Source organism: Nerophis ophidion, linkage group LG14, assembly GCF_033978795.1.
Source record: "Nerophis ophidion isolate RoL-2023_Sa linkage group LG14, RoL_Noph_v1.0, whole genome shotgun sequence".
In the NCBI taxonomy this organism is placed as follows: domain Eukaryota; kingdom Metazoa; phylum Chordata; class Actinopteri; order Syngnathiformes; family Syngnathidae; genus Nerophis; species Nerophis ophidion.
Window position 1 is genome coordinate 34,052,775 of NC_084624.1, and position 15,133 is coordinate 34,067,907.

General features: G+C 39.0%; 1 protein-coding gene across 1 annotated transcript in view; it reads right to left on the reverse strand.

Annotated features, from left to right (window-relative positions):
- Positions 1-2,348: 2,348 nt before the first annotated feature.
- The window catches only part of dtna (dystrobrevin, alpha), a 65,514-nt gene continuing 52,729 nt past the window's right edge, over positions 2,349-15,133 (reverse strand). Inside the window, 6 exon segments of the mRNA XM_061920494.1 lie at positions 2,349-3,151; positions 3,225-3,263; positions 3,328-3,554; positions 7,805-7,894; positions 7,957-8,116; positions 11,252-11,275. Coding sequence (XP_061776478.1) covers positions 3,246-3,263; positions 3,328-3,554; positions 7,805-7,894; positions 7,957-8,116; positions 11,252-11,275 — 519 coding nt within the window. The 3' untranslated portion in view covers positions 2,349-3,151; positions 3,225-3,245.

Here is a 15,133-nt window from a genome sequence, read left to right on the forward strand (position 1 = left end):
TAATTGTCCTCCCCGTGACTGCGTGGGTTCCCTCCGGGTACTCCAGCTTCCTCCCACCTTCAAAGACATGCACCTTGGGATAGGTTGATTGGCAACACTAAATTGGACCTAGTGTGTGAATGTGAGTGTGAATGTTGTCTGTCTATCTGTGTTGGCCCTGCGATGAGGAAGCGACTTGTCCAGGGTGTATCCCGCCTTCCGCCCGATTGTAGCTAAGATAGGCACCAGCGCCCCCTGTGACCCCAAAGGGAATAAGCGGTAGAAATGGATGGATGGGCTGTGCGTTTCCCAACTAGGCCTTTAGTGATGTCCTACTTGGTCCGACTTTAATAAATACCCCGCAAAAGACCATAATTTATGTCACCACATGATCATGGTTGGAGAAATACTATACAGAAACACACTTGTGCACAATTACTGGACATTGAATCACCTCAACAGTGTACAAAACAGGCTATATTTCAGCATATTTAAAAATCAATGAACCCTCATCAGCATTTAAAAATACCTTACGTGGTTCTGTCAAATTTAAAATAATTGTAAAGAGCATATTAGGAAAAATAAATTAATACAATATTTGAACTTTTTCTTTGTGAGTTGAAAAAGCGAGAACCGATGAATTCTCTGTTGGCCAGGTATGTTAAAGACCAAATTACAACATGTGATTGGATTCTCACTTGGAAGTGACAAGCAACAATCCAATCACAGTCACGTATAGCGTAAAGCCACCTAGATGAGCTACTGTCAACAACTCGTGATCTGATTGGCTATCGCAATGGTCTATCAACTGTCTATTCATACAGCGCTGGCAACAAGCTAGCTGAATTCTGGTTGGATAAAAGCTCTAACGTTAAAAACAAGCAACACCGGAGCCTAATAAGACATGAAGAGAATACGATGAATACTTTATGGAAAGTAGATTAAAATTTGCTTTTATTAATCTATGATCATGATTTATGTTAGGCCAGCAGATCAGGCCTTGCTAATGGCACACCACTGATATTTATATACGGTATATACACAAGCAGTTGTTAAAGTATGTCTGCACATGTCAGTCAACCTTTAATAATTTCGATACAATTACATGAATCATTTTTTTAAAGTAAAAAAAGTACCGTACCACTTCAAAAATGGTCTGCTTTGCAATTTTTTGCTGCCTCCGCATGGCCATCTCATCTTAAATAAGCAGCTAGTATCTGCAACAACTATAGCTTAAGGAGACCTAAATATTAATATTGTCAGGCTTGCCACTGACAGTTTGTTTGTGTTTTAGTTTTTCCTCTGTGTGTTTAGTATTTCCTGTCCTTAGTTCCTGTCAGCACTCTTATTTTGGTTCAGCTTCCTGTTTGTCTCCCTGAGTGCTTTGTTTCCCCTCAGCTGCGGCGGATTGGCACCTGGCCACACCTGGTGTCAGTCAGCCCACTCCTATTTGTACCTGCTTTGTCTTCCAGTCAGCGCTGGATTATTGATTTGCCAATGTCAATGTCTTGTTGATGCCGCTCCTGTCGTGTCGTGCCGTGTTTTGTTTTTGCAGTGTAGCGGTAAGCTATATCCGTTAGATGTTTGTAGCTTACTGTTCTTTGTTCCCTGCTTCCAGTTTGTTTTGTTCTACACGTTATGACTTTTGTTTTACTGCTCGCTACCCGCTAGCTTCCACGCTAGACCCTTTTTATTTTTGCTAGCTTCCATGTTAAGCTCCTTTTATTTTCTAGCTCCCATGCTATCTCCCTTAGTTTGTTATCCGCCTCGTGCGCGCTTTTGGTTGTACCCCTTTGGTTTGTTCTTGTTCTAATATTTTAATTAAATCATGTTTTCTCACTCCATCCCTGCCTCCATCTCTGCCTCTTGGGGTTCGTCACCAACTAACTCTGACAAATATAAGGAATATTTAATTTTAATCTACAAACAGAAAATCTCTGGTTAATACATATGTATTTAACCTGTACATGTATCTAGTATAATTACATTTTTTTTGGAAAACACTCTCTGGTGTACCTGCGTACCACAGTTTGGGAATAAGTTGTTTAAAATATGTCCTTTAGTTTCTAAAAAGTGACATCTTGGGACATTACTCACATTCAAACAACAGGGAGTAGTAGTGTGTCCAGTATAAAAATACAGCACAGTGAGGAATAATACACAAAAAAAATACTATTTATTTATCTCTTTCATTAATTTAGTACACCGTTTTTCAAATGACATACCTGCAAAGAATGGGTAACATTGATGCTAGTATAAGGTGTGTAAAACTGCACATTGTAAAAATGACATACAGTATAATAAACGTGCGCCGCTGAAGCAAATCCACTTAAGTGTGTCTTCCTGGGAAATGAAGCAAGCAGACAAGATTTGTGGCATCGCGTCAACACTTTTATTATGCATCACCGCCATGCAAAAAATCACTGCTATGAACTTAGCTGAAAAGTCCCCAAAACTAGATATACTGCACACAATGATGGTATTACATGAACTCGAATGTGTGGTGTGTTGACACATACAACAACCAAAACATTAATTTAGAAACCAGATTATAAACAAATTTGTTGAATGCTCTTAAAAGTGGATTTTTTTCTAATTTAAATTTTTTTTTTTTTTTTTACATCATTTAATCAACAGTAACAACCACATTAAAGTAATTACATCTTAGCTGTTACAGTACTTATGCATTTCTTTCCAGTGAAAATTGCTTTGATGTTGGCTACATGCTGAACTGGCAGCTCCACAGAGAGTTCCCTCAAACAGCTAAAGAAGTGTGCATTATTAATAATAATAATAATAATAGTACTAATGTTGCAAATAAAACAATACATGTGACAAAAATAGTAGGAAAGTGACGTGGCTGGAAATATATATTTAAAAAAAAACAACACACATTTACAACCGTACATTTCTACATCTGCTGAACAACCCAAACACAAAGCATAATAATAATAATAATAATAAGATGAAGATATGGCACCTGTGGTATAGAGTAATAGAGCGCTTGGTGATTATTATAATCTCTTGACTTTGAACAGCTCACAGTTTCACCTTAATTATGAGGTTGGTTAAAAATATATATAATCTTTACACAAGTCTATTCCAGGCTAGGATCCAGCCAGTGTTGTTGTGTTCAGCGTCTTCACTTATTGTTGCTTTTGATATTGCTCACCTGTGAAGAGCGGGTGTCACATTAGTCGTATCGCCAAAGACAGCAAGTTGATGATTATGAAGTGCATACTCACCAGTGTCCTGGACCAACACCGTCACGGCTGCAGTGTCACCTGAAAGCACCGCACAGAAGTTCGAAGAAAAGATCACTCAGCTTCCATGTTGCCATGAACTCACCATGCAGGTCTCTTCCGCCTCCTGCCTGTGCCTCATCAGCTTCTCCAACTTGAGCTCGCCTTCCAGCTGCCGCTCCAGGTCGTTTTCGTACCGGTCCTGCTCGTCCTCCTCCTCCTCTGCTGCATTCCTGGGTTTATAGCTGAACAACGCTTCTGAGGTTGTCGTTGCAAAGATGTCGCCGCGGCCGAAATCGGAGTCCACAGTGCTCTCCGTCTCACTTCCACCCTCTGAGGAAGAAAACGCCACTTGGATATACTGTAGTGTTTGTCTCATCATTTAGCACAGTGGTCCCCAACCACTGAAGCAGAAATTTTTTAAATTCATTTTTATTTCAAAAAGAAAAAAATATATATATATATTTTATTTTTATTTTTATTAAAGCAACATAAAAAACACAATATACACTTACAATTAGAGCACCAACCACAAAAACCTCCCTTTTTCATGACAAAAACGTCCTTTTTTCATGACAAAGAAAAAAAAAAGAAAAAAGGATCGACCCCCTTAAGCAGTGACCGGTCCGCGGATACAAAAAGGTTGGGGACCACCGATTTAGCACAAATGTACAGCAAATGAAGCTTGCATATTATAAAATGTTTTAATAAGTCTCAGGTTTGACCAGGCCTGGGCAACTATTTTGACTCGGGGGGCCACATTTTGAGAAAAAAATGTGTCTGGGGGCGGGTTATTTATTTTTAGGAACACTAATACAAAACCTCACAATAACGTCTGATTGAATGCTAAAAACGTTATGACAGACCGCCTTATAAAATGGAATGGAATTTAAAATTTTTCTATGAAGAAGGGTAAAACACTGAATATTGACAAAATATGAATGTCACCCCCCCTTTCGATCAACATATTTTACAATCAAGTGAAACGCAACAAAAACGCAACAAATTGTGAAATATGAACACAAAGGGTACAAAATAAACCCACCAACAATCTGATATATCACTAAGCTTTAGAACTTTGTCGTGAAAATCTCCTTCTGTTGTCTGTGGAAACGCTTTCCGCCCACACTGCTTGGTGCTTCAGCTGAGCTGCTGTGACGTAGATTACCATAGTAAGTAACTATATGACCATAGTCAATCAATCAATCAATGTTTATTTATATAGCCCCAAATCACAAATGTCTCAAAGGACTGCACAAATCATTACGACTACAACATCCTCGGAGGAACCCACAAAAGGGCAAAGAAAACTCACACCCAGTGGTAACTAATTAGATTACTGTAGTAACTAATTAGATTACCATAGTAACTGGTATATCATCCAAACGCGCAGATTCCAACCATTGAAATACTTACGGTCATTAGAGAACATGAGTGCACATCATAATGGCAGCTACAGTTTCTATCTTAATCATCTAAAACAATTATTTGGGAATGTCCAGCGTGCCAGATGGAAAAACTTAACGGGCCCCGGGCCTTAATTTGCCCAGTTCTGGGTTTGACAGTAGTGTATTGAAAGTGTGTTGGCCAAAACCTTGATCTTTAAACAGTTAAAAGTAGGGTGTCAAAAATTTTGAAACACTTTTTACATTAATGATACTTAAACTAAAACGATATAGTTCCAAAAGTTCATGCTCAAAAACAAGAGGTTCTGGATAATCATTCGTCTCAAAGTAGTCGTTGTTGGCTCTGTCACGCCAAATTTCTTCCCCCCTACAAAAACCTTCCCCCCGGAAGACATTTGGCGTGACAGCCCCTCTAATACCTGAAGGACCCCAATGAGGGCGTGATGATACCAAGTTATATGACTCTTAAGTGTTACAGCTGCAAAATTAGCGAAGCAAAAATAGCTTGAAAGGTTAGCATGGTTGAATGCTAATATTTTTTCTTCACTGTTATTTTTCACCAATGACAATCAGCCAATTATAATACTTTTAAAACAGGCAGCTGTGTGGGCAGCTTTAAGCAAGTTATATGACTCTTAAGGGTTACAGCTGGAAAATTAGCGAAGCAAAAATACGTTTAAAGGTTAGCATGCTGAAATGCTAATATTTTTTCCTTACCGTTATTTTTCACCAATGACAATCAGCCTGTTATAATGCTTTTAAAACAGGCAGATGTGTGGGCTGCTTTAAGGTCCTTCCCCCCTCATTGGGGTCCTTCAGGCATTAGAGGGGCTCTCACGCCAAATGTCTTCCGGGGGGCGGTATAGCTCGGTTGATAGAGTGGCCGTGCCAGCAACTTGAGGGTTGCAGGTTCCATCCCCGCTTACGCCTTCCAAGTCAATGCCGTTGTGTCCTTGGGCAAGACACTTTACCCACCTGCTCCCAGTGCCACCCACACTGGTTTAATTGTAACTTAGATATTGGGTTTCACTATGTAAAGCGCTTTGAGTCACTTGAGGAAAAAGCGCTATATAAATATAATTCACTTCACTTCACTTTTGGAGGGGGAAGAAATTTGGCGTGACAGCTCTCATGATGTCTGCCATGATTAGTCGTGTTGTTATCTTGTTGAAGGGAAAAGCAAACGTTGCGATGCGTCTGGGAAATTAATACGCCTCCATATGCGTATAATTTGTAAATATTACGTGTTATGATAGTGCCTGTTACTACATTACATATATATTTACAGCATGTGTATCAAACATTAATGAAGGTTTTTAATGCGCTTTATAGGTGGAACAGAGCTACAATTGGCTACATTGTTAGCTGCCTCTTGCTAAGTTTTATGATTTAGAATCCATTCATCCATCCATTTACTACCGCTTGTCCCTTTTGGGATTGCAGGGGGTGCTAAAGCCTATCTTAGCTACATTCAGGCGGTAGGTGGGGTACATCCTGGACAAGTCGCCACCTCATCGCAGGGCCAACACAGATAGACAGACAACATTCACACTCACATTCACACACTAGGGCCAATTTAGTGTTGCCAATCAACCTATCCCCAGGTGCATGTCTTTGGAAGTGGGAGGAAGCCGGAGCACCTGGAGGGAACCCACGCAGTCACGGGGAGAACATGCAAACCCCACACAGAAAGATCCCGAGCCCCGGATTGAATTCAGGACCTTCGTATTGTGAGGCACATACACAAACCCCTGTGTCACCATGCTGCCCATTAAAAAAAACAAAAAAACATGCGTGATAGTCTCACATAAGGATAATGTAGCCATCCTCTAGCTATTCAGGCTCAAAAACAAAGTTTTGGATCATCATTTGTACCAAGTGCAGTTTTCCTAATGCATGGGTGTCAAACTCTGGCCCGCGGGCCAAAGTTGGCCCGCCGTGTAATTTAATTTGGCCCTTAAGGCAATATGAAATTAACATTAGAGCTGGCCCGCCGGTATTATACAGCGGCAGTGCCGCTGTAACACCGCATTCACCGGTAATACTCATACTTGCCAACCCTCCCGATTTTCCCAGACTCCCAAATTTCAGTGCCCCTCCTGAAAATCTCCCGGGGCAACCATTTTTACGAATTTCTCCCGATTCCCACCTGGACAACAATATTGGGGTCGTGCCTTAATGGCACTGCCTTTAGCATCCTCTACAACCTGTCGTCACGTCCGCTTTTCCTACATAGAAATAGCGTGCCAACCTAGTCACATAATATATGCGGCTTTTACACACACACGCACACAAGTGAATGCAAGGCATACTTGTTCAACAGCCATACAGGTCACACTGAGGGTGGTCGTATAAACAACTTTAACACTGTTACAAATATGCACCACACTGCGAACCCACACCAAACAAGAATAACAAACACATTTCGGGAGAACATCCGCACCGTAACACAACAGAACAAATACCCAGAACCCCTTACAGCACTAACTCTCCCGGGACGCTAAAATATAACCCGCCCCCCCAAGCAATAATTAACGTTTTACTCATGCACTTTCTCTTGCTACTTCAAGGCTTGAATGTTTGATTCATTTATTATTGTTATTTTATTTGCAAATGTATTATTAGCCTGTGGAAAAAGTTTATTTTGATATTTACCTCAGAGGGTTGCAAATAGAAAAGAGGCATTACATTTTTATTTAAATTTTATTTGATATGCCATTGATATTTTTTAATTATTATTATTATTTAAAACTCGATTTTACATGTCACTATAAAGTTATATAAGCCTTGCTTGTTCAATATTCAATGCAAAATTTGTTTGGGTCCCTATTAAAAGGTTAATTTGTTCAACCTTGGCCCGTGGTTTTGTTCAGTTTTAAATTTTAACCCACTCTGTATTTGAGTTTGACACCCCTGCCCTAATGATTTTAAATGAACTTGTATTCTTCTATCCAGCCAGCAGGAGGCACTTTAACTGCATTATTTTCAGAGTTGACATTGTCTTCTTGTAGTTTGCCTTTAATAAAATGATAACTAGGTGTGCATTTTTCTGCAGTTTTTTAACACATTGAGGCATTTATGTTCAAATGGTGTTAGTGATTAATGTGTGAATATCAATGAGAAAATGTAAGCATATTTCAATGACTATATCTTTGAAGGGCTGTCATTCTAACCTACCTGAATTCAACTCCTTTACCAGCGACGACATTGTATTGGTTATGGAGTCAGCTGCGACGAGGAGGTCGTTTCTCAAATTTCTCCTGGCTCCTTCAAAAGACAAAACAATTGTCACCACATTGCTGTGTAAATATATTTTTCCGAAACGTTACCCTGAGCGAAGGCCTCCTGAACGTCGCCTCCCACGCCCATGAGGGAGTCCTGAGGTGTGTGAGTCGGAGTGGTGCCGGCCGAGTCCGAGTGGATGGGTGTGGGGATGGGCCTGCTGATGGTGTGGCTGGGGGAGGAGCGTGGCGAGCCGGGACCCTGAGTCTGCATCACGTACAGGAAAGCACATTTGACCGCACTGAAAACCATATTGCAACTCAGGGCACATCGCCATTGCTTGAAGCCTTTTGCATGATTTAGAAATGTGGACATTCGATAAAGGATTTGTTAGGTCGGTTAGTTTTTACCACAACATCTACAAGCGGCCTATGGTGAGCATCTAAAAACATACATGAAATAACACCATATTTCCTTCTTAAAGGCCTACTGAAACCCACTACTACCCACCACGCAGTCTGATAGTTTATTTATCAATGATGAAATATTAACATTGCAACACATGCCAATACGGCCGGTTTAGTTGACTAAATTACAATTTTAAATTTCCCGCAGAGTTTCCTGTTGAAAACTTCGCGGAATGATGACGCGTGTTTGTGACGTTATTGGTTGGAGGGGACATATTAGCGCATATTAGTTGTCTCTTTTCATCGCGCAATTACACAGTATTTTGGACATCTGTGTTGCTGAATCTTTTGCAATTTGTTCAATTAATATTGGAGAAGTCAAAGTGGAAAGGTGGAGGTGGGAAGCTTTTAGCCTTTAGCCACACAAACACACGGTGTTTCCTTGTTTAAAATTCCCGGAGGTGAAACTTTACTATGGATCAGAGCGGTCAAGCGAACATGGTTCCCGACTACATGTCGACCGGCAGGTTTCGGTGCGAAAATTGTGGAAATAAGTCGCCTCTTATTGGAGATCAGCGGAGGTTCTGTCGTGCTTAGCTGCCGTGACTTCTCTCAGAGACTGGCGTCAAGACACCCGTGGACACACCCCTCCGACTATCAGGTACTATTTAACTCACTAAAACACTAGCAACACAATAGAAAGATAAGGGATTTCCCAGAATTATCCTAGTAAATGTGTCTGAAAACATCTGAATCGCTCCCAATGCAATCGCCTTTTTTTTTTTTTTTTTTTCTAGTCCGTCACTCTAAATTTCTTCATCCACAAATTTTTCATCCTCGCTCAAATTAATGGAGAAATTGTCGCTTTCTCGGTCCGAATAGGTCTTGCTGTTGGAGGCTCACATTATGAATAATGTGAGGATGTGAGGAGCCCTACCACCAGTGACGTCACGCGCACATCGTCTGCTACTTCCGGTAAAGGCAAGGCTTTTTTATTAGCGACCAAAAGTTGCAAACTTTATCGTCGATGTTCTCTACTAAATCCTTTCAGCAAAAATATTGCAAAATCGCAAAATGATCAAGTATGACACATAGAATGGACCTGCTATTCACATTTAAATAAGAAAATCTCATTTCAGTAGGCCTTTAAAAGCTGCGGTTGTAGGCAACCACTCATTGTATTAACAATTAACAACACAAGATGGCAGCAGCTGCTTTTAAAGTATCTACTCACATAGTTGCCTGTAAAGCTGGCGTTTACAGGCATGGATGGGTTACTCTGGGGCCACACTTTTTAGTATTAATGGGACCTTCTTATGCAAAACAAACTTTTCTTACCTGATGTTATCTGATTTTGTGTATTTGGGATCTGTATAAGTCTTGAAAATTTGAATGTGGGGGCATTGCGGAGATATTTATAAAATAATCTTGCCTTCACTCATACTTCTTCCAAACGAGCCGTTTGGAATTTGCAATAGATGTCTCCATATATGGTAAATATTTACCCAAAGATCTTAGCGCCAATCTGCTTGTGTCGTCCGATGCTGTGGTCAATAAGGTCCTTCATTTTTCTATACTCTTGTTTTGCCCGTATACCAGACCAGGAAAAATTTAGGCCCGGGGGCCGAATGCGGCCTGTTAAGCTTTTCAATCAGGGCCGCCGGACATTCCCAAATAATTATTTTAGATCTTTAAGATGGAAACTGTAGCTGCCATTATGATGTTCAGTGATGTTTTAAAATGACCGTAAGATTGAACTATACAAAGTATTTCAATGGTTGGACTCTGCGCTTTTGCATGATATACTAGTTACTATGGTCATCTAAGTCACAGCAGCTCAGACGAGGCACCAAGCAGTGTGGATAGGGAGCGTTTCCACTGAGTGTTTCCAGAGCAGCCAGCCTGAAATGCGGGTGTCAGGGACAGACCCGGAAGGATATTTTTACAACAAAGTTCTAAAGCTTAGCGATACATCAGATATATCAGATTGTAGGTGAGGTTTTTTTTAATCGATTGCGTTCATATTTCGCTGTGTTTGTTGCATTTTTTGTTGTGTTTTGCTTGATTGTACATAATGTTGATCGAGAGGTAAAAGAGGAGCGACGTTCATGTATTGTCAATATTCAGTGTTTTATCGTTCATAGTTAATATTGTAAATCTCACATTCTTTATTTTCATGTACATTCTGGGTGTCTCATTCAGTAAAAAACTGTAAAATTCTGTTCTGTTTTTGTAAGATGGTCTGTCATAAGGTTTTTATCATTCAATCAGACATTATTGTGAGGTTTTGTTTTGGTGGTCCTAAAAATAGATATACCCGCACCCAGACATTTTATTTTCTCTAAATTTGACCCCCAGTCAAAATAATTGCCCAGGCCTGCCGTACACAGACATGCTTCCTCCGCTGTTGCCATTTCTAGTCCAAAGTAGCATATAGTTCTAACTTATATCTGTCAGTAGATTTCACATGGAAGCGCTAAAAACTACAATATGGCTGGCGCGGAGAAAAGTTGAAGTGGAGGCACATTAATAAGATTGCCCACAAAACGGCACAATCTGAAGAGACGGTCAAAAAGCGGCTTGAAGACAAAATTTGGACCACAGAACGACCATTACATGTTATGTAAACAACAAGAAAGTGATTTAAATGTAGAAAAAAAAATCATTATATGATCCCTTAAATGATGGGGAGGTTTGGCGGTAGAAACAACATGTCAGCTGCAAGAAAAGAGCGTGAGTAGTATAAATGTATTTTTACTATATTATCTGTGTATTCATTATCATTATGTGTATCTTATTATATTTTAACTATTTGTTATTATCATTGTATATTCCGGACAAAATATTTCACACCTGGTGCCGTCTGCATTTGGGTAAAAAACACACCAAGTATTAGGAAACACACTATATTAGATCAAAAGCTAACTCCTTTGGCAACCACTAATGTGTTTATTTCAAACATGCCCATCGCTTCCCTCACAGTTGTAACACTTACAGCTTGTTTCTGTTCCTCAGCTAGCTGAAAAACAACAACAACAACAAAAAAAATTGCATGTTGAGTTTTTGATGGAGAAAGACAGCCCACATGGATTGATTATTGCAGGTAATAACAAGCATATGGTATTTTTTTGACAGATTCATATTTATCGTTCTCAAATGGGGGTACTTGAAGGTATGCCGCAATTCAAAAATCCTTCATAAATATATTTGTTGAATAATACTTCAACAAAATATGAATGTAAGTTCATAAACTTTGAAAAGAAATGCAACAATTCATTATTCAGTGTTGACAGCTAGATTTTTTTGTGGACATGTTCCATAAATATTGATGTTAAAGATTTCTTTTTTTGTGAAGAAATGTTTAGAATTAAGTTCATGAATCCAGATGGATCTCTATTACAATCCCCAAAGAGGGCACTTTAAGTTGATGATTACTTCTGTGTGTAGAAATCTTTATTTATGATTGAATCACTTGTTTATTTTTCAACAAGTTTTTAGTTATTTTTATATATTTTTTTCCAAATAGTTCAAGAAAGACCACTACAAATGAGCAATATTTTGCACTGTTATACAATTTAATAAATCAGAAACTGATGACATAGTGCAGTATTTTACTTCTTTATCTCTTTTTTTCAACCAAAAATGCTTTGCTCTGATTAGGGGGTACCTGAATTCAAAAAGTGTTCTCAGGGGGTACATCACTGAAAAAGGTTGAGAACCACTGCTCTAAGCATATGTATGTAACTTCCTCCCTCAGTGTAAAAACAGTTTGGTGCAAGGGTGTCCAAAGTGTGACCCGAGTGTCATTTTCCACAGTTAATTTTGTTTTGGCCTGCGACATATTCTAAAAATAAAATGTATTCCTTATGAACGACATTACATGGGATGTGGTCTTAAGATTGCTCAGCATTGGATACCATGGCTTTACCATCTCTCATGTACAAAATGTATCGTTTCATTTTTATGTTTCCTGGAAAAGGCGTGGACACCCCGGCTATAGTGGAAGTTCTGATGGTTGTTCAACACATGGGTTGTACACTTTTATGAATGTTTTTCACATTGACATTGTTAAAAGTTGTCTAAAAATGTGTCAAAACAACAGATTTATGCAACACAGTTTGTTGACAGTACCTAAAAGGCAGAGCTATAAACACTGTAGTCTGTTGATTGGTTGATAACGAATCAGGATACATGTATTTAAAACACTGTTTCCCAACCATATTTTTACAATAGAAGAATTAGGGGTGCCCCGATACAACTTTTTCACTTTAGATACAATACAGACACTGGAGCCTTGAGTATTGGTAGATACTGATAGTGTTTTGATAAGCTATCTGAACAAATCATACCTACGTTTATTATTTTTGTAGTGTAGAAAATTATAGATCGATAAAATGACTCAAACAGGGAAAACACTAAACTATTTATTATCAACTGTCTCTAATGGTCTCACGCTGTCTACAAGTTGAAGTAGATTGGTAATTGATTTTTTTCGGCGACACCTCGCAGCTCACGATGGAGGAAGTTGAATGATGCGGACACATTTGTTACTGGATACTTTATGATACACTAACACTTTGTCAGTAATATTGCAACTGTACTTTTCTATTTTTTGCAAATGCAGTGTTTCAGACTGCAATATTGTTCAATTAAGAACACGTATTACACGCATGTTTATTGTAACTTGAATGCTATTGTTTGCTTAGCTGTTGTGTAGCTGCTATCTCCCAGTAGCCCATACAGTAGCCTACCATGTTTACCTTTTGTAAATGACTTCACTAAAATACAGTAAGGGCCAAAGGTTGTGACACACCTGCTCATTCAATGCGTTTTCTTAATTTTCATGACTATTTACATTGTAGATTGTCACTGAAGGCATCAAAACTATGAATGAACAAATGTGGAGTTACGTACTTAACAAAAAAAGGTGAAATAACTGGAAAAACGTTTTATATTTTAGTTTCTTCAAAATAGCCACCATTTGCTCTGATTACTGCTTTGCACACTCTTGGCATTCTCTCGATGAGCTTGAAGAGGTAGTCACTTGAAATGGTTTTCACTTCACAGGTGTGCTTGAAGTTCTTCTTAGCACAAGAAAACGCACTGCAGGACTTCTTATATGAAGCGCTTATATACATTTTAGATACAAACTGATATAATAATTTTTTTTGCTGACATCGGGCCCTCATCAATATTAGACCAGGACACCTCTAAGGAGAATATAATGGCACACCACAAAACAAGCATGTGACAAAAAGTATATAAACAGATTAATTTGGTACAGTAAATTCTGCCATCTATTGGACGAGCGTATATTTGACTGGCTAGATTAACAAACATCCATTGTTGTGTGAATGCTCCAATGCAATCACACATTCTACACCGAAATCCATCTATTTATTCAACTTCTTATTCTTCTTCTTCAGATTTTGGCGCGCTCTACCTTCCACACTTTTCAAACCGTTCCAACTTTAAACTGTTCAGCCTATTCGGGAATCGCGGGCTTTCCCTTAACAAATTCCCAAAAATCTGAGATTTCCAGAGTTCCAGAATTTCTGGGGCATTTTTCCCATTAAAAAAGAATTGGCCATTTTGCAAACTTCCACCATTTCTACATTTTTCAATCGATTCAAACCATTCCACCATCCTGGCAATTCGAGTTACCTTTTTTGTAAGTTCAAAAAAATTCCAGGATTTTCCAGAATTTTTGATTTTCCAAAGCCCTAATTTCACCCTTTTTTCTGGCGACTTCCACAATTTTCAACACATTTCAACTGTTCCCCCATCAAACAAATCCTCTTAATTAGGACAGAAAAAAATGTGTTTTTTTAAACTGGAAAAATTCCTGTTTCTTCCTAAATTCCAGGAATTCCGTAATACCATTTCTCAATTCAACATGTTTCTACTTCAACATTTCTCGACCGATTTGAAAAATTCCAACACCAACCATTTCAACTCATTCGGACCACTCAAGTTCTTTACCCTTTTCAAAAAATTCCCGCTTTTCCCGAAATTCCCAAATTTTTGGAAATTCCATTTGAAATCAATGAGACATTCTTCAAAGTTCCAGAAACCCCACATTTTTCATCTGATTCAAACCGCTCCAACTTCAAAATATTCAAACCTGTTTGGAAATTGTGAGCTCTACTTCAACAGTTCTAAAAAAAATTCTGGATTTTTGTTTGACTTCAGCATTGGAGCATTCACACGCAATTCCTTCAGGAATTGCATGATCAAGTTTAAACTGTGTAAATTCTTTTCGGACGAATTGGAAAAAAAAAAAAGTGAAATGGGATAATTTTGCACAACACATTTGATGAAATCACTACTTTAGAGCAGTGTTTTCAACCACTGTGCCGCGGTACACTAGCGTGCCGTGAGATACAGTCTGGTGTGCCGTGGGAGATTATCTAATTTCACCTAATTGCCGATTGTAGCTGAGATAGGCTCCAGCGCCCCCCCCGCACCCCCTAAGGGAATAACAGGTAAAAAATGGATGGATTAAAAATATTTTTTGTACACGAGTAATTATAATCCGCAAATAAGGTGCCCTTGTTGAGTGTCTGTACTGTTTAGAGCTCGGTAGAGTAACCATGTTATTCTCTTCCATATCAGTAGGTGGCTGCAGGTAGTTAATTGCTTTTTAGATCTCTGGAACACGTTGTGTTGTGATCACAATATGCAAACGACAGCAGGACGCAGCGTGCAGGAATTTTTTTTATCTAATTCTTAAACCAAAGATAAACAAAAGGCAAGCGCTACTTGACGCTTAGGCATGGCTATGCAAAACGAAACTAAAAGTGAACTGGCTGCAAAGTAAACAAAACACAAAATGCTGGACGACAGCAAAGACTTACAGCGTGTGGAGCAGAGACGG